Source organism: Thamnophis elegans, chromosome 5 (genome assembly GCF_009769535.1).
Source record: "Thamnophis elegans isolate rThaEle1 chromosome 5, rThaEle1.pri, whole genome shotgun sequence".
NCBI classification, from domain to species: Eukaryota; Metazoa; Chordata; class Lepidosauria; order Squamata; family Colubridae; genus Thamnophis; species Thamnophis elegans.
The window spans coordinates 16418725-16441405 of record NC_045545.1 but is presented as its reverse complement, the minus strand read 5'-3'; the positions used below and the strand labels follow the sequence as shown (position 1 = coordinate 16441405).

General features: G+C 39.0%; 1 protein-coding gene across 1 annotated transcript in view; it reads right to left on the bottom strand.

Annotated features, from left to right (window-relative positions):
- Nucleotides 1-8272: 8272 nt before the first annotated feature.
- The window catches only part of LOC116508915 (vitellogenin-2-like), a 28250-nt gene continuing 13841 nt past the window's right edge, over nt 8273-22681 (bottom strand). Inside the window, exons 21-39 of the mRNA XM_032217725.1 lie at nt 22320-22389; nt 21335-21520; nt 20480-20594; nt 19743-19920; nt 19536-19648; nt 18387-19223; nt 18078-18224; nt 17023-17076; nt 16299-16397; nt 14913-15092; nt 14666-14808; nt 13715-13853; nt 13187-13298; nt 12376-12562; nt 11752-11843; nt 11153-11250; nt 10684-10834; nt 9422-9583; nt 8273-8565 (exon numbers count right to left, since the gene is read on the bottom strand). Of these exons, the coding sequence (XP_032073616.1) occupies nt 8453-8565; nt 9422-9583; nt 10684-10834; nt 11153-11250; nt 11752-11843; nt 12376-12562; nt 13187-13298; nt 13715-13853; nt 14666-14808; nt 14913-15092; nt 16299-16397; nt 17023-17076; nt 18078-18224; nt 18387-19223; nt 19536-19648; nt 19743-19920; nt 20480-20594; nt 21335-21520; nt 22320-22389 (3176 nt within the window). The 3' untranslated portion in view covers nt 8273-8452. The remainder of the gene's footprint in view (nt 8566-9421; nt 9584-10683; nt 10835-11152; nt 11251-11751; nt 11844-12375; nt 12563-13186; nt 13299-13714; nt 13854-14665; nt 14809-14912; nt 15093-16298; nt 16398-17022; nt 17077-18077; nt 18225-18386; nt 19224-19535; nt 19649-19742; nt 19921-20479; nt 20595-21334; nt 21521-22319; nt 22390-22681) is intronic.

The window sequence follows — 22681 nt, the reverse complement described above, 5'->3', positions numbered from 1 at the left end:
GTCTTTCATCTAGTTAGTATATTTGGAAGGGCGGGGGAGTCACGAAGGAAATAGATACTTCCCCATATATATATATATATATATATATATATATATATATATATATATATATATATATATATATATATATATATATATATATATATATATATATATATATATATATATATATATATATATATATATATATATATTTATATATTTAAAAAGAAGAATCCTCTTGAGGAAGTCACAAATTTTGCTTGTTTCAAGCTAGCCGTGCTCTTTATATTTAACACATATGCATGCATACACCCCTGGTGGAAAAACAATCTCTAAATTCTTTTTTTTTTCATTTTAAAATAATTTGTCCCTACCTCGTTTGTCTTGATGAATACTGGATTCCGTAATCAATGCATCTGTTTGTTTCAATCGGCTTGGGGTGGGTGGAGAAGATATTAAATGCAAAATCCATATTTTATAATCTTCCCAAAACTTTTCATTTGTGTTACATAATTTTCCTGCAATATTTGGATTCACAAAGGGGAAAGAGATTGGCCAATTGGAATTCTTGCAGTCGTACTGAGGCAGTGAAATCTTATCTTAAGAAACTTATTCGCAAGTAACGGTTAAATAAGATAGCATGTCATTGTGATTTCTGTCATTTGTAAAATGACATCATTATCCCAGTCATTTATATCATTTGGTCAATTTTTGATTTTTGCATCTATTACATAGACAACACATACCCACAATAAAAAAAAGAAAAGAAAAAAAGAAAAAGAAAAAAACCCATCATCACATATAGCATGTTGTTTGGTTACAAGTGTTTTAACATTTATCATTCTTATACATTTATTATTTCATTTAATAGGTTATAATATACAGTTTGGGTTGCTTTGTTTACCATCCCTTCCTCCTGTTATAACACTACCTTATTTTCCCTTTCTTTTCTCCCTTCCTCCCTTCTCTACTTTCTTCCTTCCTGCTCTCCTTTCCCTTCCTTCTTCCTGTACCTTTCTCCTACTCCTGCTCTTCCTCATCCCCTTCCTACCCTCTCTCCTCCTCTTTCCCCCCTTTCCATCCTCCTCTCCTTACCTCTTTCTTTTCACCCTCTCTCCCTTCTCTACTTTCTTCCTTCCTCCTCTCCTTCCCCTTCCTTCTTCCCTTAACTCTCCTTGACTCCTACTCTTCCTCTTTCCCTTCCTACCCACTCTCCTTCCTTTTCTCTCCCTTCCATCTTCCTTCCCTTTCCCTTTCCTTTCTCCCTCCCTCCCTTCTCTACTTTCCTCCTTCCTCCTCTCCTTCCCCTTCCTTCTTCCCGTATCAAAATGAAATTGTGCACACACACACACACAACATTTTCTTAGCCATAGCTGCCAACTATTCTTTGAGGAGAAGCACAAACACACCCCTCCGTTTGTGCACAAACTCTGCCTTGCGGAATATTATGCCCATTCGGAGATTGATGGAAATTCACTAGCTCTGGGGGACATTAAAACCCACAGCCATTTTATTCTTCTGAGGCTCAAGCCCAAGGCAGTTCCTACAATGGAGTGTCGTCAGCATAATGTTGGAATTTCAACCTGTGCTGATGGATGACACCTAAGGTAGGTGGTAAATAGGAGCAGGAAGAAGTTTGAGGCACCTTGTGTAACCCTGCTGGATCTCTCCCTTCTCCAGTTATTTCTGCCCATTATGAATATTAGCTAAGTATTTTCAGATTAGTCACCCTTTGCTTTCATTTCACAACCACCTTCCTAGAGTTTCACCCCAGCACCAGGAAATTGAAGAGGAGAAAGACAAGTGACACATCAAGACCAAGATCAAAGGCCAGAGAGGGGGCATAAAACCATGGACTTTCTTGAAATCTTGAAGCATGTGTTTCTGTCTCCTCCCCCCCCCCCCCCGTTTTTCCCGAGGACCTCAAGCCATGTGGTCTACCATTAAAATTATCTTTCCAAGCAGCCTCCATGTTTCCAGTGTCTTTTTCCCCACTTGGAACTGAACCCAGAAGGACATTTCTCCCAACAATATCCCTGTATAGTAAGCAGAATATAATAAAGTAGTGAGCTTGAACACATGCAGGTCAGGTTCATTGGATCTAGATCTGCCTGACAAATGTAGATCCTTCCATTGTTCTTCCTCTCAGGAAATGACATCTGCAAAGCCAAGAGGCAGCACTCCACCTCCGTTGGTAACAGCAGCAGAGGTTGAAAAATTCCTCATCAGCTGTCTTGATTCTCATTGCTGCTAAGGTTACTCACCTAACTGTCTCCTTGCCTTCTCTACCATCAACTCTAGATTGTTATGTTCTGGGTTTGATTTTTGAAATTATTTAGACCTGATTTAGCTGCGGAGCATTGTAAATTACTCTTCCTATTGGCAGCAGTAAAGGTCTGTTTTCCCATTGTCAGAGATTCTTGCCATGCTCTTATCCCAGTTCTTGGGCTTTGGCTGATGTTGCCATCATTTCATAGAAGCTTGAAGAAGAAAAAAGTAACCTGATAGTTTCATAAATCCTCCTTCATTGCAACTCCTCAGGACTGTTGTTGTTTTTCACACAATCGGACCCCTACCTGGCGAAGAGATACTTAACAGCACAGAAGCTGGTCTCATTAACACTTTTGGCACTCTCCCAAGGAAAGAAGACGGTTCCACCACAAAACCGCGGACGACAAAATCGCGCTCGACGAAAGTGCGTACATGACGTCATCACAGCGCGACAAAAACATCGCGCTGTGATCGATAAATGTAAAAATAAAGCGAAAACCTTACCCTAACCCCCCCAAACCTAACCCTAAACCTAACCCTAAACCTAACCCTTAACCTAACCCTAAATCTAACCCTAAACCTAACCCTTAACCTAACGCTAAACCTAACGCTAACCCTTAACCTAATGCTAAACGTAACCCTAACGCTCTAAACCTAACCCTAACCCTTAACCTAACCCTAAACCTAAACCTAACCCTTACCTTTATGTGAATCGGCTTGCTTTAATTTTATTTTTATTTCAATTTTTAATTTTTTTCGTCGCGCTGTGATGACGTCAAATGCGCGCTTTCGTCGAGCGCGCATTTGTGGACCGCGGTTTTGACGGGTCACGAAGAAGACAATATATTATACAAGTTAGAAAATTTAAAGAAATCCTTATTGGTCACAATGGACACAGCAGAGCCGCTTATAGATCTGGTTTACCCAATAATTGAGCCTCTCACTTCTCCCCCAGAGGACAAGGGATTACATTAATACAAGATCATGGAAAATAGAAGCCAAGATCCAAAGGGGATATTAGAGATTCCAGTAGATATGGAGATGTTTTCATCCCTGTGTAAATATCCCATGACACCTTCAGCACCTTCAGCACCAAACCAAGAAACTGAGAGTCGACCCACGTCAGAGCCACCATCTCAAAGAATGAAAGACGACTTAATAACGCCTTGTCCTACACCCAGAGAAGAGGCATCGGAATGGCAAGCTCTGTTACCATTTTACAAACCCCTGTAAGGACTGAAGAGAGCAATTAGGGCAACACTCGGCTATTGCAGGCAATGTTCCCTCTAATTTTTTTTCCAGTGTGAGCAGAAAAGTATAGTGTTTGAGCTGCATAGTTTCATGCCTGAGCACCTAAGAGAACAACAGTTTGAATGCTATCACGTCTGCTGGACATTTGCGCAACATTCCAAGCGTCAAGCGCCGATTGTGATCGAGGTTTCAGCCTGAGGAATGCCAGGCATGAAAAGTGCCACTCAAACACTATACTCTCCCCCTTTAAAGTAGTAAGATCAATTAAATAGTCTAGCAAGTTTGGACAATATGCTATATGTTATGTTACTTAAGAATATATATACCTCAGAATCAGATACAACATCCACATCATTCCCAACTGAGTCAATAAAATCATATGCCATGCCAAAACTATTTTAAATAAAGATATGAAATTAATCAAGTATTGCATTTATTTTTCAAAATGAATGTACAATTTTTTTATTATTTAAGTTTTGTACCCTATCTTTTCTAACTAACGTTAACTTTAAAAAGATGTTACATCAGACTACAATACAAGTAATTAAATGAAGACTAAAATATGTGTTTTGGCATATTGAGCTTTTTATATTTCTTTCTTATATTGCTTCCTTAGTTGAGAACTTGCTCCTCAGCTTACTTACGCATTAACTGTTTGTTGCTTTTATGGTTTATTCATTCACTGCTCCATCTTCAGTTTTTTTCACAGGGGGCAGGGCTTCCTTCCTTCCTTCCTCCCTTCCCTCCACTCCTTTGGCCACCAATTTTGATCCAATTACTTTTTCTACCACCATCTCATCAAGCGGAATCACACACACACACACACACACACACACACACAAACACACGTTCTTTTGGGGGGTGTTGAATTACTCCGCCTCACAGCAAAGACACGGCGCAAAGTCGGCGCAGCATGTGTTCGGCCCCCGCTTACGCCGAATCAAATCTGCGGCCGGCGGGACCAGGGGGTTGCATTGCAAAGCCGCCAGTCCTCTTGTTTCTTCTCCTTCTTTTCTGGTGAAGCCGGCAAAGCTCCCGCTGGCGCACCCGCCCATGGCAGCGGCCGTGGTGCCTCCCCCTCCGCTCAGAGCACCTCAGCTGGGCTCTGGGTTACCCCTGCCGCCACCTCCACCTCCGCAGCTTTCCTACTAGCTCCCGCGGCCTCAAAAGCACGACAGAGGAGGAAGGGGGAGGGATAACACGGGGGCCAGCTCAGGTGCTCCGCGTGGAGGGAGAGGCACCACTGCCACGGACGGCTCATCAAAACAAGTCTGGGGAGGTCCTTTGTGGGCGGCCAGTTCTAGCTGCCTGCAAAGGACTTCCCCACGTTTGCTTTGGTAGAAATCTCTGCGCGGCAGTTAGAAACTGCTGCGCGGGGGTTTCTTGCCATGTGCGCGGCCGCGCAGCCGCGCACCTTAGAGGGAACAGTGATTGCAGGCAAAACAAGCTGGTCCTTAACTTTGATAAATCAAAATTTTTAGTTTTTGCTAAAATACCAAGCCAATACTCCTGGAAAATAGAAGTACATAGTTTGGAACAGGTTAGAACATTTAGATAGCTTGGGGTGGTTTTCCACTCGCAAAGGACATGGAAGGCACACCTGGATCACACATTGCAAGTAGCCAATAGGCCCTCAAATGCAATTAAACATTTCTTTTATACAGGTGGAGGTCAGTTAGTAACTGCTGCCTTAAAACCTTTTGAGGACAAAACATTGGCACAGATTCTATATGGGGCACAAACAGGAATCCTTGCAAAGAAAGTCTTGCTAGAAACCATACAAACCAAATTCCTGCGAGCCATCTTAGCTGCACCCAACGGAACTCCAAATGCCCAGTTAAGAATTGAGACAGGTATGCCTCAAATTCAGGTAAGAGCCTGGAAGATGATGATCATTTATTAGCTTAAAATGCATTTCCTTCCAGAGGGACTGTCCCCACTAGTGTTGACTGACAATTTCCCCTCCCCCTGGAAACAGGCAATTGATCACAAGCTGAGCTCTTATGGGCTCTCACCAGTATTCTTAATGTCCCTAGGCTTTGATCAAGCAAAGCAAGTAGTAATTAATAGAATGAAGGACATGGAGTTCCAAGAAGAACTAAATAGGTTGCCTCTCCACAGTAGGGACAGAATCAAACAAGGAGTGTGGGAATCAGCAAGATATCTAAATGACCTGATCTTCCCAAAACAAAGAATAGCTTTCTTCAGAGCCAGATTTAACATTCTTCCTTCAGTACTCCTCCAGGGCAGGTATAAGAGAACACCTATAGCAGAACGGGTTTGTATATGTGGTAAAGGAGAAGTGGAAGATAATTCACATGTTCTATTACACTGCAAGCTACACAAAGCTACACAAAGCTTGTAGGTCTGCACATATTCTCCCCTTATTAGAGAGTTTGCCAGGGAGGGCAGACAATTTTTATCTAGGCTTTCTCCTCCAGGACACTAACTCGGTTACCACGTATGCAGTGGCAAAGTTCTATGCTGCTGCAATGTCCATAAGAAAAAAAAATGGCTACAGAAGTATAGTTGTCATCTTGTACCAATTATCTGGACATATCTCTAACAATCTTTGGACCATTGTATTTACTCCTATACTTAACGGCGTTGCACCCAGGTAAACCAGGGAGGGACCTGAACAATCTGAGAACATGTATGTTATTTTCCACTTTTAACGTCAATACTTTTTAATTATATCTTAATGCCAGTACTTTTTAACATATTATAAAAACTAATGTCTGTTGCTGGTCTTTGACCGTAATAAAGATTTATTTATACTTATACACAATCAGACAAATGCAAACCTGCTCATTCTACTTTTAAGTTATTGGGTTAATTTTTATGTCCTTCTAACCAGGGAGTGAAGATAACTTGTTGACTTTTTGAAGAGAAATCTCATCATTTCTAAGACATTCGCAGCCTGATATAGAGGTAGCGTACTTGGTCTGCTGTTAAAAAGGAATTTTCTTTTTCCAATACTATGTCACTTCAGTGAGGTGGTTGGCAAAGGAGTGGTGTAGTGGTGGAGGTGGATTTCTCGTCTCACAATCAGAAGGCTATGAGTTCAATCCAAGGTAGAGGCAGATATTTCTCTCTCTGGGCGTATATCTGCTGAACAAAACTCCACAGTGGCGACAGGAAGGGCATCCAGCCATTAAACACCCTGCTAGCTCAATTCAGTTGCCCTGACTCCACCTTGCAAGGAATTATGGGGTTATTAAAATATGATGATGGTGATGAGTGAGGTGATTGGCAAAGACATGGTTAGATCTATGATCTACTTGGATCCCAACGGCCACTTTAAACTCCTGTGGGCCTATTTCTTTTATTTTGATCCTATAGCTCTGCCTACTATGATCAATTTGGTTTGGGTTATGAGACCAGACAGTTTGTTCATGCTCAGACATCCGTTCAATTTATACCACAATGGTTTGATTATTATGTGGGTTCCTTATTTCCAACAATGGACCAATCTGTAGAAGTATTGGTCTTTTAGGTAGGATGATGAAGCAACATGAGTCTCTGTCAATATATCTTCTGTTATTCAGGGTGGATGGAGCCCCTTACTGGAGATGCTAGCGGTGTTTGGAATGTGTCTTTCAGGCTGGTTTGGGTGGGTTCCCTATCTGGTTATCTCTTTTATATTGTGCTTTTATCTTTGGTTGTATTGTGAAATACCAAGGGAGACATGGAGCTTTCAAGAAGAGACTGGGCTGCCATCTGTCAGAAATGGGGTAGGGTCTCCTGCTTGGGCGGGGGGGGGAGGCAGGACTAGATGACCTATATATTCCCTTCCAACTCTATTATTCTGTTATCTGCAAACTCACTCCATCCTGCTGAACTATTAGAGGCAATTTTGTCCCTCTAGATGACATCCATTTTATTATGGGTACTGATAAGCACTACTGAGAAATATTCTACTTAAAAATGGCTATTTTTCTCCCATTGCACATACCATTGTCTACAAAATATAGAAGAATACTTCTAGATTAGATTAACAATCTCACTAGATTATTGAGCCAGACTACAGTGGAGAATATGGACCTCATTACAGTGCATTAAATAAATAGTCACCGGCTTAGTTTCTACTCTATTAAAATTGTGCCCTACTCTGAAACTGCCATTGTCATCGCTGCTCAAATATGGGCTCTTGAATGTTCAGATTTGTATATGAAAACATAATCACACATGCACACATACACAATACTGATTCTGGATAGGTGCATATATTATTACATTACTTTATCAATCTTATGGCTTGATTTTTCAATCTGTGATTTTAAAACAAAATAAAGAAATTCTGGTAATTGGGAAGAGGGTTTTAAATCAACAAATATTTTCTTTTGATTAGCAAGGGTATGTGGATGAGTTAACAAAATCTATTAACTTGTATTATGTAGCATTTATGGGCCTTAGCAGATCTTTGTAATTATAAGATCAGCCCGCTGATCTTACTCCAAATAATTTAACTCCATAAATCTGAATATTATTCTTTCTCTGTTACATATGTAGCTTGTGAGAAGTTTACCATATAGCATTTCTCAATGATGTGAGAAATCTACATTTTTCACTGAATAGGAAAATATTTATTTAAAACGGAAATTCTAATGAAAAATTCTAATAGTAACATGTAATTTTAAAAAGCACTTCCTATTATCCAAATGCCCAATCATTTTTGCTCTGCCAAACACAACCTTTCATTCAACTTTGCTAATGAAATAAAGAAGCCACCACTTCATTTTTTTTCTTTTGGAATGCAAGTGTTTATTACAAAATTATCTGTTTCATTTAGAGTTGACTTTGTTATATAGGAAGAATTGGATTCTTTAAGAGGGTACAGTAGGGTTCTTAAAATAATTTAATTAACAACTTTGTAGTAGCCTAGAATTGACATATCAGCTCCCACAGCAAACAAGAGAACATATACTGAGTCTACTCAGTTGAAGGCTCATGCAGTACATTTTTCCTGTTCACAAGAGCAAGATGTGTGCGATTCAACTAAGTCTAACAGATCTTGAGACTTTTCAGCCAGCACGGTCAGGTCAGTAGGCAAGGTTGATCCTGAAGGAAGAGGAAAAAGAATAAAATCATTAAAAGAAACAACATGGCGCAAGGCAAAGAATGTTTTTCTGCAAAGCCAAGGAAAACTCCCTCAGTGCCATTAAGGCCTATCCCAGCCTTGCCTAGAATAACTTTTCTCAAGCCACTGTTGTGTTGGAAAAGTTAAGAAAGGTACTGCAGCAGGGAAATGGGATGGTTTTTTTCCCCAATCTCACTTTCCATATCCCAGAGGATAACTCAGCTTCCTCAGATACACACATTCACTGAATTTATGCAAGCAAATTGTCAAATCTAATTTGACCCAGTCCTTTATTCCAAGATAATGAGCTCAGCTAGAACACCAGAGTATTTCCCCTATTCAGGCTTCAAGCCTGTTCATTGTAAATATGAGATATTTCTAAATACTTAATTATGTGTTAAGACTGGGCTGCAGTTAATTTTTCAGTGTAGGTATCTCTATATGTATTTAATGATAATAGAAAATAGGTAACAGTCAAGCCCACTTTAAACAAATTATTAAGACAAAATATTTAAAAATATTAAGATTCTTTTAAGGTTTTACTGCTTTTGTACAGTTCAGGACACTTTTTTAAGGCTCTTTCTTCTCCACATAGAAGCAAGAGTGGGAAAATCCACCATTGAGCAAACAAAATGTTTACAGTATTTTGAACGACCCAATAAAATCAAGTTCTTCGGTGCTCCCCTCTAAAAACAAGGTATTTGAAAACCAAGATATTGCAGAAAACTCCCAGAAAACACCTCTCAAGTGAATAATCTAACGTGCCTGCCCCCTATTTAAGATTTATGTTACACGTTATAAGAATATCCAAAATAAGTAAACATTACATGAACTTACCAGATGGCACACAATGGAAGCTAGCTAAGGTTTTGGTAGTACTAGTGGCCAAGCAGCCTTCAGCACAACGGGTGACAGGAAGATTGGTAGCACATTGTGGATTTTCTTGTCCCATTAAGATCGGATTCTCGTGTCTCACTGTTGTGTGTCTCAGTTTACAGTCTACAAGAGAACAAGGTAGATTTCTTCAAAAGGAAACCAGGAGCTCTACAGCTTCATTCCCCAAAGTAGCATTTATGAAAGCATAAAGCTTTGAAGGTAATGCGATTTGAATTAATTTATTGCAAACAATATATTCTACAGGTATACAATAATCTACTTGGAGGGGACACGGGTAAAGGCAGGATGGGAGGTATAAAATTTATATGCGGAAGCGGGTAAAGACATTGTTTAAGATTTTAAAAATAATGAGAAGCTGAGTTTAATGTTAGAGAGTTTATTGACTTCTCTTTCTTGGGGGGGGTTTCTTTTTATTATTCTTTTCTTTTTTGTTCTTTTTTTATTATTATTATTTTGTAACTTCTAATCTATTTGGTTTCAATATACTCCAGACTTTGCTTGATAAAGAACGATGCCGGGAATGGGATCTGGGAAGTCGGAAGGGGGTCAAGGAGGGGGGTTCAGGGGGTGGGTGGGGGGGAGGGTGGAAATATAGACTCAATTTTCAGAACAATGAATGCACTTGGATACTGTTGCTTTTTTTCCCTTTTTTTTTCTTCTCCTTTTATTTTTCTTTTGTTTTAGTACAAAACAAATAGACCAATGAATACTAGAAATACACCGAAGCGAGGTGTAGAGGGAAAGAAGAGGGGGGAATTAAGAGGGAGTGAGAAGCGAATGTAAGGAGGGTGAGATGGTGGGAAGGGGAGAAAGGAATGGCTGAGGGGGAGGGGAAGTAGAAGAGGGGATTGTTGGAAGGGGGAAATGAAAGTTGGAGGGGTAGAAGGAAGGGTGTATGTAGGATAGAAGTGTTATGAGTTGTTTATTGCTTCTTTTTTTTAACTGCACAGTATTTAAGTGATTGTATAAAGGAAAATGAAAATGTAATAAAAGATTAATCTTGAAAAAAATAATAATAATCTACTTGGAGGCAATACTAATGACTAGCAGCCCCAGGCTACTCTTTTCTGAGCCATTATAGGAAATTAAAGTGATGGCTCAGTCCAGTTGCTTACAGTGATGTCAAAGTGCTGAGCAGAGCAAGGGAAAATCTGGAGCAGATTGTCGGTGACCATTAAAGCAAGTCGTCAGATTCTGCTTACCTCCACCACATTTGTCAGGGACCACCCAGGACTGAACAAAGCTCACTTCATCTGTAGCTCTGTGGCCACTTGGTCTCCGAAACTTTTGCGCTTGTGAACCAAACCATCCACAGAGACCACATGAATTTTCTATCAAGGAATTAACTTCAAACTTCACAAAAAGAGAGAAAAAAAATTACTTTAAGCATGAAAAGAAGTGAAACAGCATAAATACATTCTGAACCAGCAAAACAAGAGCGTACTTCAAATTGTTTTTGCTCATCCCCTCCCCATTTTAAACAGGATTCCTCAGACCAATTTATCTCAAACTCTTATGTGATTCAAGTGCTGTTTCTCCTAAGCACATCAAGAATTTATGTAATTAATCTCCAAAGGAGCAAGAATCCTTCCTGTATTTGCTTTATCATTTAACATTCTACAACTTTAAATATTCTGTAATAATGACAGTAATACGTAATAATAAAAATACCTGTGCAGAAGTTCCATTGTATCTCACTTCGTCTAATCCATAAGAGACCAGCTTCAACACCAGTTCAGTTGCTGTTTTATGGAATTCAATCGGCAACTCTGTAAGTTTTAACAGTGAAATGAAAGTTATGCTGATGATTCCACCAAGAGAGATAGTAGGTGGAATCTCCTTCAAATAAAATTTGCCTTCTCCTATTCCCATCTGAGCATTCCTGATCATCAAACTACCCCTGTTGGTTTATTCTAATATATTTCAGAGTCAAGAAATATAAACATTTCTATATGGGGAATGCATAATTGAAGGACTACTTCTAAATCCAAAACCAATCAATATTTGTTTGTAAATTCAGTTCATCTTTATTTATGCTGTAGCGATATTTTCTATTTCTTTGCAATGAACTTAGTTTCTTTGATTTTTTTTTTTTTTTTACAAACTCTTCAATTGTTACATTAACTCAGTGTTTCTCAACCTTGGCAACTTGAAGATGTCTGGACTTCGCTGGCTGGGGAATTCTGGGAGTTGAAGTCCAGACATCTTCAAGTTGCCAAGGTTGAGAAACACTGCATTAACTCATTATTAAGATTATTTTCTTTACATACCTTTCATTGAACGAGGAATAAATCCATCCCGTACCCTAGTGCCATTTACTTCCAGAATGAGGTCATCATCACGCATCTTCATGGTAAATACACTTTAGAGAAACAGAAAATGTAAAAGAGAGCTCATCTGCTGAATTCAAAATTCATGAGTTTTTGGTCAATATGTTTACAATAGTGAGTTAATTAACATTGAGCATTATCTTATTCTCTAATGCAAGTTTATTTTATCAGGCATAAAGAGACATAGCATTTAAAACAGCCAGTTATAATAGGAATCTCAGTATCTAAAAGCCTAATTACTAGCTGAAAACCCAAACCCTCCTGCCAAACCCAAACATGACACATTTATTTATTTTTCACATTCCTGAAATATCCATCTCCCACATAGATGGACTCTTGACATTCATAAGCCAAGAGAAAAATCTGACAGTTTGGTTGATTGCTTTGACTTAGTTATATTTCATTTGCTCAGATATTGAATAAAATTAAGTTTTTTTTTTTTTTTTTTTTTAAACCTTACAAAATTTTTAATAGAATGGTTCTTTTCTGGTCATTTTAGAAATTACGCTTTTCCTCATCCTGAATTCAGGCTAGATTATTAAAAGTGCATTGGAAATTACTTACAGGTTTTGTGTATGGATTTCAATTAGAATATTATTATTGTGTGCAGTCTCGTATTTCATCAGCACTATCAGCTTCTTTCTACAAGTACAATCTCCCAATACATTTATGAAGCAGTCGTCAGGCAATCCTTTTGTAATGATTTCATTGTTGAAACTTAGAATTCTTTTTTCGTTTACTTTACAAACACCTGATAACAGCAAGTAAGAATGCAGTGAGAAAACAAAGAAGCTTCTGATATTTTGACTATTTAGAGAAGCAGCTAATAAATTGTATTTTAGAACTTTAGAAAATAACTATATATTTGTGATCACAGAAATCTAATGTAGCAATCAGTCGATAGTTTTAAAAGGAGATCTATTTTCAGTTCATTGTAACATTTTCTTTGCATTCTCACAGATCACATTGGAGTAAGTGATGAATTTTTAGACTGTGTTTTAAATTGACTATGAAATATGATTTAAAGTGAGTGTTCCACATTGGTTATGAAATACTTTGAGGAATACTCTTTTATACATATTATACATAGACATTTTATTTGGGATAAGAATAAAAATTAAATCCTAAATTACTATGACTTTCTCTACATATTCAAATGAATTTAAATAAATCAGATTAATTTTATAATATCATATATTTTTAAACAAGTGAAGTAGGGGAAGGGAAGGAAACCTATGATCCTTCAGATGGTATTGAAACTCATCAGCTCTGATTACTGATCATTTGGCAGAGAATTATGGGAACTGATTTTCAACACCATTGAAAGGACCACAAGTTTGTCCAGAAATTATAAGTACATAGTAAAACTGCTGACCATTCAGACTAGCAAGAAGCAATTTTGGAATATCAGCAATTTTTGAAGTTTGGCCTTTGGGAACCATTGGCACTGAATATGGAAGTCTGCAGTTGTCATTGTAGAGGAGATCCTGGAAAGAAATATGAAAACAAAAAAAATAAGTAGAGCTGATACCTTAGTTATTTTTCCCAGTGCATTTTCAAAGAGGCACAAAGATTCTATTTTTATTTAGTTTGTAGATACAGTTTGACAATAAACTAGTCCTAATCAATGTCCTTCTCACATTGGATTACTGCTTTGTCTTGACTGATAGGACAGCCAGATTTTAACTGCCCTTGCTGTATACATAGGAAGAGCATATGTGGCAAGCCAAGAACAAACCTTCAAAATGTCAATAACATTCACCTGTGGCCCTCCCTGTTTGTACACGGCTATCAAGCAGCTGTTTTGAGAACCCCACCAAAGCTGATCAGAATGAACAAGTAAATGTACAACTGATTGGTATTTAAACAAAAAACAGTTATCTAAAAAAAATGTGTAACTCACTTCTGGCAATTTCATGATCATTGTACATTCGTCTGGACGTTTTAGAGCCATAATCATTGAAATTTCTTGAGGAGCATTCTTTTGCAGTTTGTGAGTGAAGTCTGCTCTGGCGGCAATCCCAGGGATCAGTGCAATACATCTTGAGAAAGAAAGAAAAGCCTGGTTTAATGGAACGTAATTTAAGGGAGATAGGAAGGATGTTCTGTATCTAAGAAAACAAACCCTTAGAACAAATGTCATAGTCTACAATATATCATATTTAGCCTCTAAAGCAGGTGGATAATATTTAAAGATTGATTTAGCCAAGAGCAGGTTTGAGCCTGGTTGGCATTTAGCTTTGACATTTATTATTATGTTGCCTGCCTGGGTGATGGAGTAGCAGTGGAAATGCATTTATAGGGAATCTGGATTCATCCAACAAAAGGTTATATACCTTTTGATAGTTTGAAAACAGCAATTAAAATGGCCAATAGTCTTTCCTTCCTTAACCAGTCAAGTTATTTAAAGATAGCTGTCTTTGAAAAAGTGTACATGGTCAAGGAACCAATTCATTCATTCATGTTGATCATGTGTAATAACGTTAGCTCTTTCAGTTAATAGAAATGAATGCATGAGTAATGCTCATAGAGGAGTAGTATATCTCATAATTCTGATCTGCCTCCATCGAATACAATTGTTGACCTTATCAGGGTGAAAAAATAACTAGTCATTTTTTGAAGACTATTCTTGAAAAATGAGGTAAACGCAATTTTTTTCACAGATTAATTTCTAATATTGCCCAAATTTTGATACCAGAACTAGCTTGAAACACAGTTTAGATTAAAACAAAGCCACCTCTTTGTTGTGGAAGGCTCATTTAAGCATGCACACACACACACACGCACACACACACACACCCCTCAGCTGCTGTGGCATATATGTAGCATTTGATCATCAGAAACATTTACTTACTCATTTATATAAGAAAGCAATTGCTTAGAAACCTTAGGGTATTTAAACGTTGCCTGAAGAGCTGGCTTTCCAGCAAGCAAACCGGTCTCTATCTCGAATAAAAAGTTGTAGTCTCTGCAATCCCGACCAGCTCTCAGATTTAACTAAGAAGCAAAGAAAGATATCAGATATAATTTTGCTTAACATATATCGCTGATATTTGGATTTAATGCTCATATGGAACCAAGTACATTTTGAAAAGGCTCACCGTTGTTTTATGAGGAGTGACCTCATAAAAAGTGAAGCATACCACTGGATTAGCTGGCCGTGTGATGTCTTTCACTGTCACTTTAAGCGCAGAGGTACCTTTGAATACTACAAGATCATGTCCAGCTTCTCTCTTATCAGTATATCGGTAGCGGAAAGTAACAGTGGCGTATGGCTTCATCTTTAGAGCAGAAAAAAAATCCAAAAAAAGAAATTTATTTAATTGCTGATCTGGATTTAACAAGTGCATTGTTTTAAAGTGAATAACATAATTACCACTAACTCTCAAATGTGTTATTAAAGAGGGTCATTGGTTGATGCTTAGCTTACCTAGGTCATTCTGACATCTAGGTAACTTCTGAGAGCTAAATAGCCACCTGAAAGTTTCTCAGCTACTGAGCTGTTTAATATAGCCAGATGTTCTTAAACTCCAGTCCCTATTAGACTAGATCAGCCTGACCAACAAGCTGTAGTCCAACAATTGTAGGATTATAGGTTGTCATCCTTGCCTTCAAAGAATAATGAGGTTTGCTTGTTAGGCTTTGGGAGGATCTATCTCTTTAAAGTTGATCCTGTGCTACTTGCTTTTCTATTGATTTATTGCCTGTATATATTATCATTTTTGCACAATACTAGGATCTTAACTAGTTTCACTGTTTACATGAAACTTCAGTTGGATTAGCACTAGCACTTAGATTTATATACCACTTTGCAGTGCTTTACAGCGCTCTCTTAGTGGTCTACAGAGTTAGCCTATTGCCCCCAATAGTCTGGGTCCTCATTTTACCAACCTCGGGAGCAGGGGTTGGTTTCAACCGGTTCACAGAGGTCCCCGCGAACCGGCTGGTCGGCGAACCCGGAAGTAAGTAACTTCCGGGAACGGCGAAGGGTTCGCCCGCACTCCTTACCGGTCTTTGAAGGCTTCTGTGCTTCCATGCAGATGCATGGCACATACAGCGCCTGCGCGAGTCTCCACAAGCAGCTGGAGCATTGCGCAGGCGCTAAGACGCATGCTTGAACTGCGCGCGTGCACAAGGACGCCACCGGCCCCGTTCCAACCGAACCGGTTGGAACGGGATTAGCAACCCACCCCTGCTCGGGAGGAAGGAAGGTTGAGTTTTAACCTTGAGCTGTTTAGGATCAAACTCCTGGAGTGAGCAGGGAGTTAGCCTGCAAAACTGTATTCTAACCACTGCACTGCCACGGCTCTATTAAAACCAAGTAGCATACTAAGTCTAAAATAATGGATAAATATTCAATGGTAAAAATAAAATATAAACCACTTTAATCTCATTATTGCCTTCTCTGTTTTGCATGCTTAAGCCAGATAGCTATTTATTTTCCCAGGATTAATGTTTCCCAATGGAAAGGTATTTTGAATACTGACCGCAGGGTCTTTTATGTTTTGTTCACCACTGACGCCTCCTTTCCTTTTGTAGTCCTGTTGAGAATCAGACTCGGAAGGCTCATCAGACTGTTTTCCTGGCTGCAAAAATTAAAAGTATTAAAGCAAATTTCAGATTACGCAGTGTCATGAACAGAGTATCTTCTCTAGAGCAGCTGCAGAGCAGTGGAAGAAAGTCTCGCAGTTGGAACAGCCTTCCCTAACCTAATGCCATCCAAAGAGGTGCAGAATACACATTTATGAAGGACTAGCTAATTTGCCATGCTGGCAGGGAATTATGGAATTTGTATTCTCCATAACTCCAAAAGGTGCCAGGCTGGAAACCATTTTTCTGCCTCAAGTTAGAAAAGAAACTTCACTGCTGAAAAAATGGGTACGGTGATTTATTTATATAGAGTATATGTTTTGTTTTGTTTTGTTGACAAAGGAAAATCATAATAAATCAATACTTTAAACAAGTGGAGAGCAAACTGTATGATGAAATTATTTATCTTTTCAATAATAAATAGCGAAAAATATACTGATAGGCGGAGAAAATGGAAACATTTCAAGAAGCAGATACTTTCATCTGAATACATTATATTTCTACTTCTCTCCTCCACTCCACACCCCACACACCCCCAAAAAAAGAAATATTGCATTGCCACTAACATCCCATCAATAGTTTTCTGGCTCTGTTTAAATTTTCTGTACTCCCATATCTTACCTTCTGTTTCTTCACAGATCGGAAAGAATATGCATGCATCTCTTTTTTTACTCCCTTAGAAAAAAATAAAAAAGAATATTCAGAGAAATGTTCACAAATTGGTATATAAACTATTATTTTTTAAAACAATATGGATGGAAATTATATTTCTGAAAGTCATGTCCCTGAAGATCCTCTTTGAAGATCAAAATCCATGTCTACCTTATTGAATGATTGATTAAAGCAAAGTGGATAGCATCATTAATGCTGCTTTTTTAGGGCTAAAATAATAGTTTGGGATGCTTTCAAAGTTTCAAAATTTGATAGAAATGCTATTTTTAAAATGAATATTCTGTGATATAACAACAGTCATCACTATAAGCTTTCCCAAAGAACTTATTTATAAGCACTATTATCTCTTACTGAAATTGCATTGTGGGCTAATTCAAAACACCCAATACTGCAGATCACAACATTACTAAACACCCAATGCTGATTTCTCATACCCCCACCCCCGAAATCAGATGACAGATCAGCATGATGATAGATGAATAGAAATCACAATCACATCATTTGTTGCTACTTCAACACTACTTGTTACCTTTTAAGTGTGCATAGTTGTTCTCTATCATTTTGCATTTGTGGAATATAGTGCACTCAGATGATAAAATATAGTGCACTCTTTGATAAAATTGCTTACGCCAATGCTCCATTGTCAGCCCTATAGGCAACCAAAAGTTTCATAATAACCTGCTAGTATGATGGACACCAACCTTCCTATTTTATGTCAAGATTTCTTTTTAAATGCCATGCCTTACAACATTACGTTGAAATCTCTGTGGGTGAGCTCCATTTGATGCATACGTTAACTAATGTTTAGCTTTCAAATTCCAAGAATCAGAACCTAGGACTAACAAGCAAGTTGGCTGGGGTGTTCCTTCATAAGTCAGATGGACTCTCATAGCTCTTGGCCAATATGTAATTCATATTAGTCAGAAAAGATAATGCTATATACATTAGCTTCAATGAAGCAGGTTCCCCATTAACTATATTGAAAGAAATGACATCCTAATTACCTGATCGCCGTTGTCATCGTCAGCGCACTCACTGCTGCTCTCACTGCTGCTCTCACTGCTTTTGCTCTCAACGGTGTTGTCGTCACTGTCGCTGCTCTTGCTGCTGCTGTCACTACTGCTGCTGCTATCGCTGCTGCTGCTGCTGCTGCTGCTGTCACTGCTGCTGCTGCTACTGCTGCTACTGCTGTCACTGCTGCTGCTACTGCTGTCACTGCTGCTGCTACTGCTGTCACTGCTGCTGCTGCTATCACTGCTGCTGCTATCACTGCTGCTGCTACTGCTGTCGCTGCTGCTGCTACTGCTGTCACTGCTGCTGCTGCTATCACTGCTGCTGCTACTGCTGTCACTGCTGCTGCTGCTATCACTGCTGCTGCTACTGCTGTCGCTGCTGTCACTGCTGCTGCTACTGCTGTCACTGCTGTCACTGCTGCTGCTACTGCTGCTACTGCTGTCCCTGCTGCTATCACTGCTGCTGCTACTACTGTCGCTGCTGTCACTGCTGCTGCTACTGTCACTACTGCTGCTGCTGCTACTGCTGTCACTGCTGCTGCTACTGCTGTCACTGCTGCTGCTGCTATCACTGCTGTCACTGCTGCTGCTGCTGCTACTGTCACTGCTGCTGTCGCTGCTGCTGCTGCTACTGTCACTGCTGCTGCTACTGTCACTGCTGCTGTCGCTGCTGCTGCTGCTGCTGTCACTGCTGCTGTCACTGCTGCTGTCACTGCTGTCACTGCTGCTGTCACTGCTGCTGCTGCTACTGTCACTGCTGCTGTCACTGCTGCTGCTGCTACTGTCACTGCTGTCACTGCTGCTGCTTTCACTGCTGTCACTGCTGCTGGAAGAACTCTCACTAGACTGACTCTGGGAAGAACTCTTTGATTCACTCTCTTGGGACTGGCTGCTGCTGCTGCTTTCACTGGTATCCTTGCTGGAGGTGGAGCTGCTGCTGCTGGTATCACCTTTCCTTTGGTTGTTTCCTTTTTTCACGTCAGAAGCAGAGTCAGAGGAAGAGGTGGTGTCCTGATCTGGGCGCTTGGTATCCTGGCCTGGCTTCTTCTGACCTTCCTGGCGTGGTCTCTTCTGATCTCCCTGGCCTGATCTCTTCTGATCTTCCTGGCCTGGTCTCCTCTGATCTTTGATGTTACCCTACAACACAGTTGAAGGTTAAAATATTGCTTCTTTTAAATTGTTCTTAATAATTAACCATTTCTTCGGAATTAACAGTTCCTTCCTTATAATACTCTACCATGTAATTGTTGTGTTATTAGTAGAGGGCAGGTGGAATTGCACAAAATACAAGCATTCATTTACCCCCAAGAGAAAAGGAACCTTTCACATATGACTGAAATGGGCAGCTATAGAAATTGAGCAAATAAATAATAACCATGACATCTATTGTTTCAAACCTGGCTAACCTAGACCTTCTAAAATGTGCCTTCCTCCATGGGTTATACGTACCTCCTGTTTTTCTACTTTCACTTGTTGTTGGTCTTCAGGATCCAGATCTCTTCTCATCCTAATTTTTGCAGTGTCTAGGTTGACATCCACTTGGATCTTTTGCAAACCAGCATCTGCGTGGATTATAATGCAGGTACATATTTTAGAAAGTGATCAGCACGAATAATTCCAAGTATACACACTGAACATTTCACCACATAGTAATACCTTTTTCAAACCAATACTTCATTTCATGTTCTGAGCACAAGACATGCAGCAGTGTATTCTGGTATGGCACATATCCTTTTTCCGTGACGGTTTTCCCGCACATGTCTACTGGGAACCAAGCTAAAGGCCAGCAATTTTCCCAAAGCTCTTGAGGTTTCTGGCTACTTTTAGATTGTTGCTGAAATGAAGATAGATAGGTCAGCATTTGGCTAGTACAGAAATGTGAAGAAATGGAGATTAAATTTGGGTGTTAAAGAAAATCCTAAGTCTCATAGATAATAGATAGTTAAGGGTTCTTTATGGGCAGTATGAGAGAAACAAAAAAAAAAAGACAGCTCGTCACTGTAGCTACCAAGCTAACAGACATTCTGGATAGAAAAAGTATGCCAATTTTACTTCTATAGGAAACAATTCTATAATAAGATTAATTTAGCACTTTAATTGGTTTAATTTCATTCTCGAAGTTCATATTATATCATTCTATCAGCAGCTTGACTAATGTTCTCGTACTCAATTCTAAATGTATCGTTTAGCATTATATTTAAATAAAGCATGTACTTGAACAAGTTGAAACCATAACAAAATCCTTAATACAAACAAAAAATATGCTAAGATTTCTAAATAATGTTACAAAAATAAAAGCAGCCATTCTTTAAGAAGTTATATCAGTCAGATATAACTGCACAATAGACCATCAAACATCAGTCTTGACACACATAAACAAACACAATATTTACTTTGATGTTGCCTTTGCCAGATTCGTCTTCCCAGTCTCCCATGTAAACTGAATCGGGAAGAATTGGAGCTGTTTTCTGAATACTTTGGCACCTTGCTACAGCCTTTGCTGTATGGCTAGGTAGAAATTCAGTGAGAAGAAATAGAAAGTGCTCCGTTATATTCCACAGTAAGTTAACATGCTCTAAGTTAACATGAACACAAACTCAATATCAAAGCATCCTGAGAATGTGGAAGTAAGATGAAATTTTCCTTGTTGAGGTCTAGGAGTAGAGGGAGGAAAGGATAGAGGGGAGAAAGTGGTACATTTTATGGTACTAGGCCAGACGGTTAATAGCCAGAGTCAAATGTTTCTAAATATTATTATATATTTATAATTTCTCATCAAACCTTCCAGAAAGAACATTGTTACAAAGTAAAATGTTTGGGAAACTCAGCAAAAGAACACACTACAGGTACCCAGCTATAATTCTTGGCTTACACCAATTGGTAAGCTATGACTGAGTTAATAGCAATAGCAATAGCAATAGCAGTTAGACTTATATACCGCTTCATAGGGCTTTCAGCCGTCTCTAAGCGGTTTACAGAGTCAGCATATTGCCCCCACAGTCTGGGTCCTCATTTCATCCACCTCGGAAGGATGGAAGGCTGAGTCAACCTTGAGCCGGTGAGATTAGAACCGCTGAACTGCAGATAACAGTCAGCTGAAGTGGCCTGCAGTACTGCACCCTAACCACTGCGCCACCTCGGCTCTGATGTATAATGTTTACAGTATACAGAAGATGAAAGCCGTACATAAATGCAGCAGATAGCATGACAAAAAGATATTAAATAAATTATAAAAGAGCTTCTTCTACCTTGCAATCAGTACATCACGCTTCTCCTGAAGATTATCAATTTCTACTTTAAATCTGTTTTCTGGCACGTCCAACGAAAAGTTCATTTTGAGTGCAGTATCTGAATGGATCTCAGCGGATATTTCTATTCCATTACCAAAAGTGTCTGCCTTAATTTGCCAGCTCAGACTTCCTTGACCATCGACACTAATAGTAGAAGAGAAAATTTAGGATATGGTTTCAGATTACAATTACAGAGGGAACTCTAATGTCAAGAAGATTGAGGACACCACCTCAGACTAAATGGATTTGAGCAACACAAAAGAGTGGTGAAGGTTTCCTTATTTAAGGCTTTTGAGATTTACAATTCCAGATGCCAAAGCAGCTGGACCAGTCTTGACTTCTATACATTGATTTTGTATGTCTATATGTCAGGACAGAAGAGTTTGGGGTGAGAGAGGTCATTCTGTTCGTGACCCGTCAAAACCGCGGTGGAATAAAGCGCGCCCGACGAAAGCGCGTACGTGACATCAGCAGCAGCGCGACGAAAAAAATTAAAAATAAATTAATTTAAAATTAAAATAAAATTAAAGCAAGCCAATTCATGTAAAGGTAAGGGTTAGGTTTAGGGTTAGGGTTAGGGTTAGGTTAAGGATTAGGGTTAGGTTTAGGGTTACGTTAAGCGTTAAGGTTAGGTTTAGGGTTAGGTTCAGGGTTAGCATTAGGTTTAGCGTTAGGTTAAGGGTTAGGTTTAGGGTTAGGTTTAGGGTTAGGTTAAGGGTTAGGTTTAGGGTTAGGTTTGGGGGGGGGTTAGGGTAAGGTTTTCGCTTTAATTTTAAATTTACCGCTCACAGCGCGATGTTTTCGTCGCGCTGTGATGACGTCACATACGTGCTTTCGTCGAGTGCGCTTTATTCCACCGCGGTTTTGTGGTGGAACCATTCTGTTGCAGAATTCTGCTTACTTTATGGGAAAGGAAGATAGAAAGTAATGTTATTTTGCTTACCGAACTTTGGTATCAAGTTGTGATTGTATTTTGATTGCTGTGATATCGTCTTGAAATATTTCTGATTTTGCTACAAGAAATAAACATTATTTTAAAATGGTTCAAAGGTAGACCAACTTAAAGATCAGGGCTTCTTAGTACTAATATTTTTTTTCATACAAATATTCCTATGTTTCCATTGTTAATATAATTGATGATGGGGCAGGGCAATGAGCTAAAAGAAGAAGTGGGAAAAGATGGAAAGGTTACAGGTGAAAGATGATATTCTAGAAGCCTGTACTTCTAGAATAGAATGTGATATAGAATGGAATAGAATAGAATAGAACAGAACAGAACAGAACAGAATTATTCATTGGCCAAGT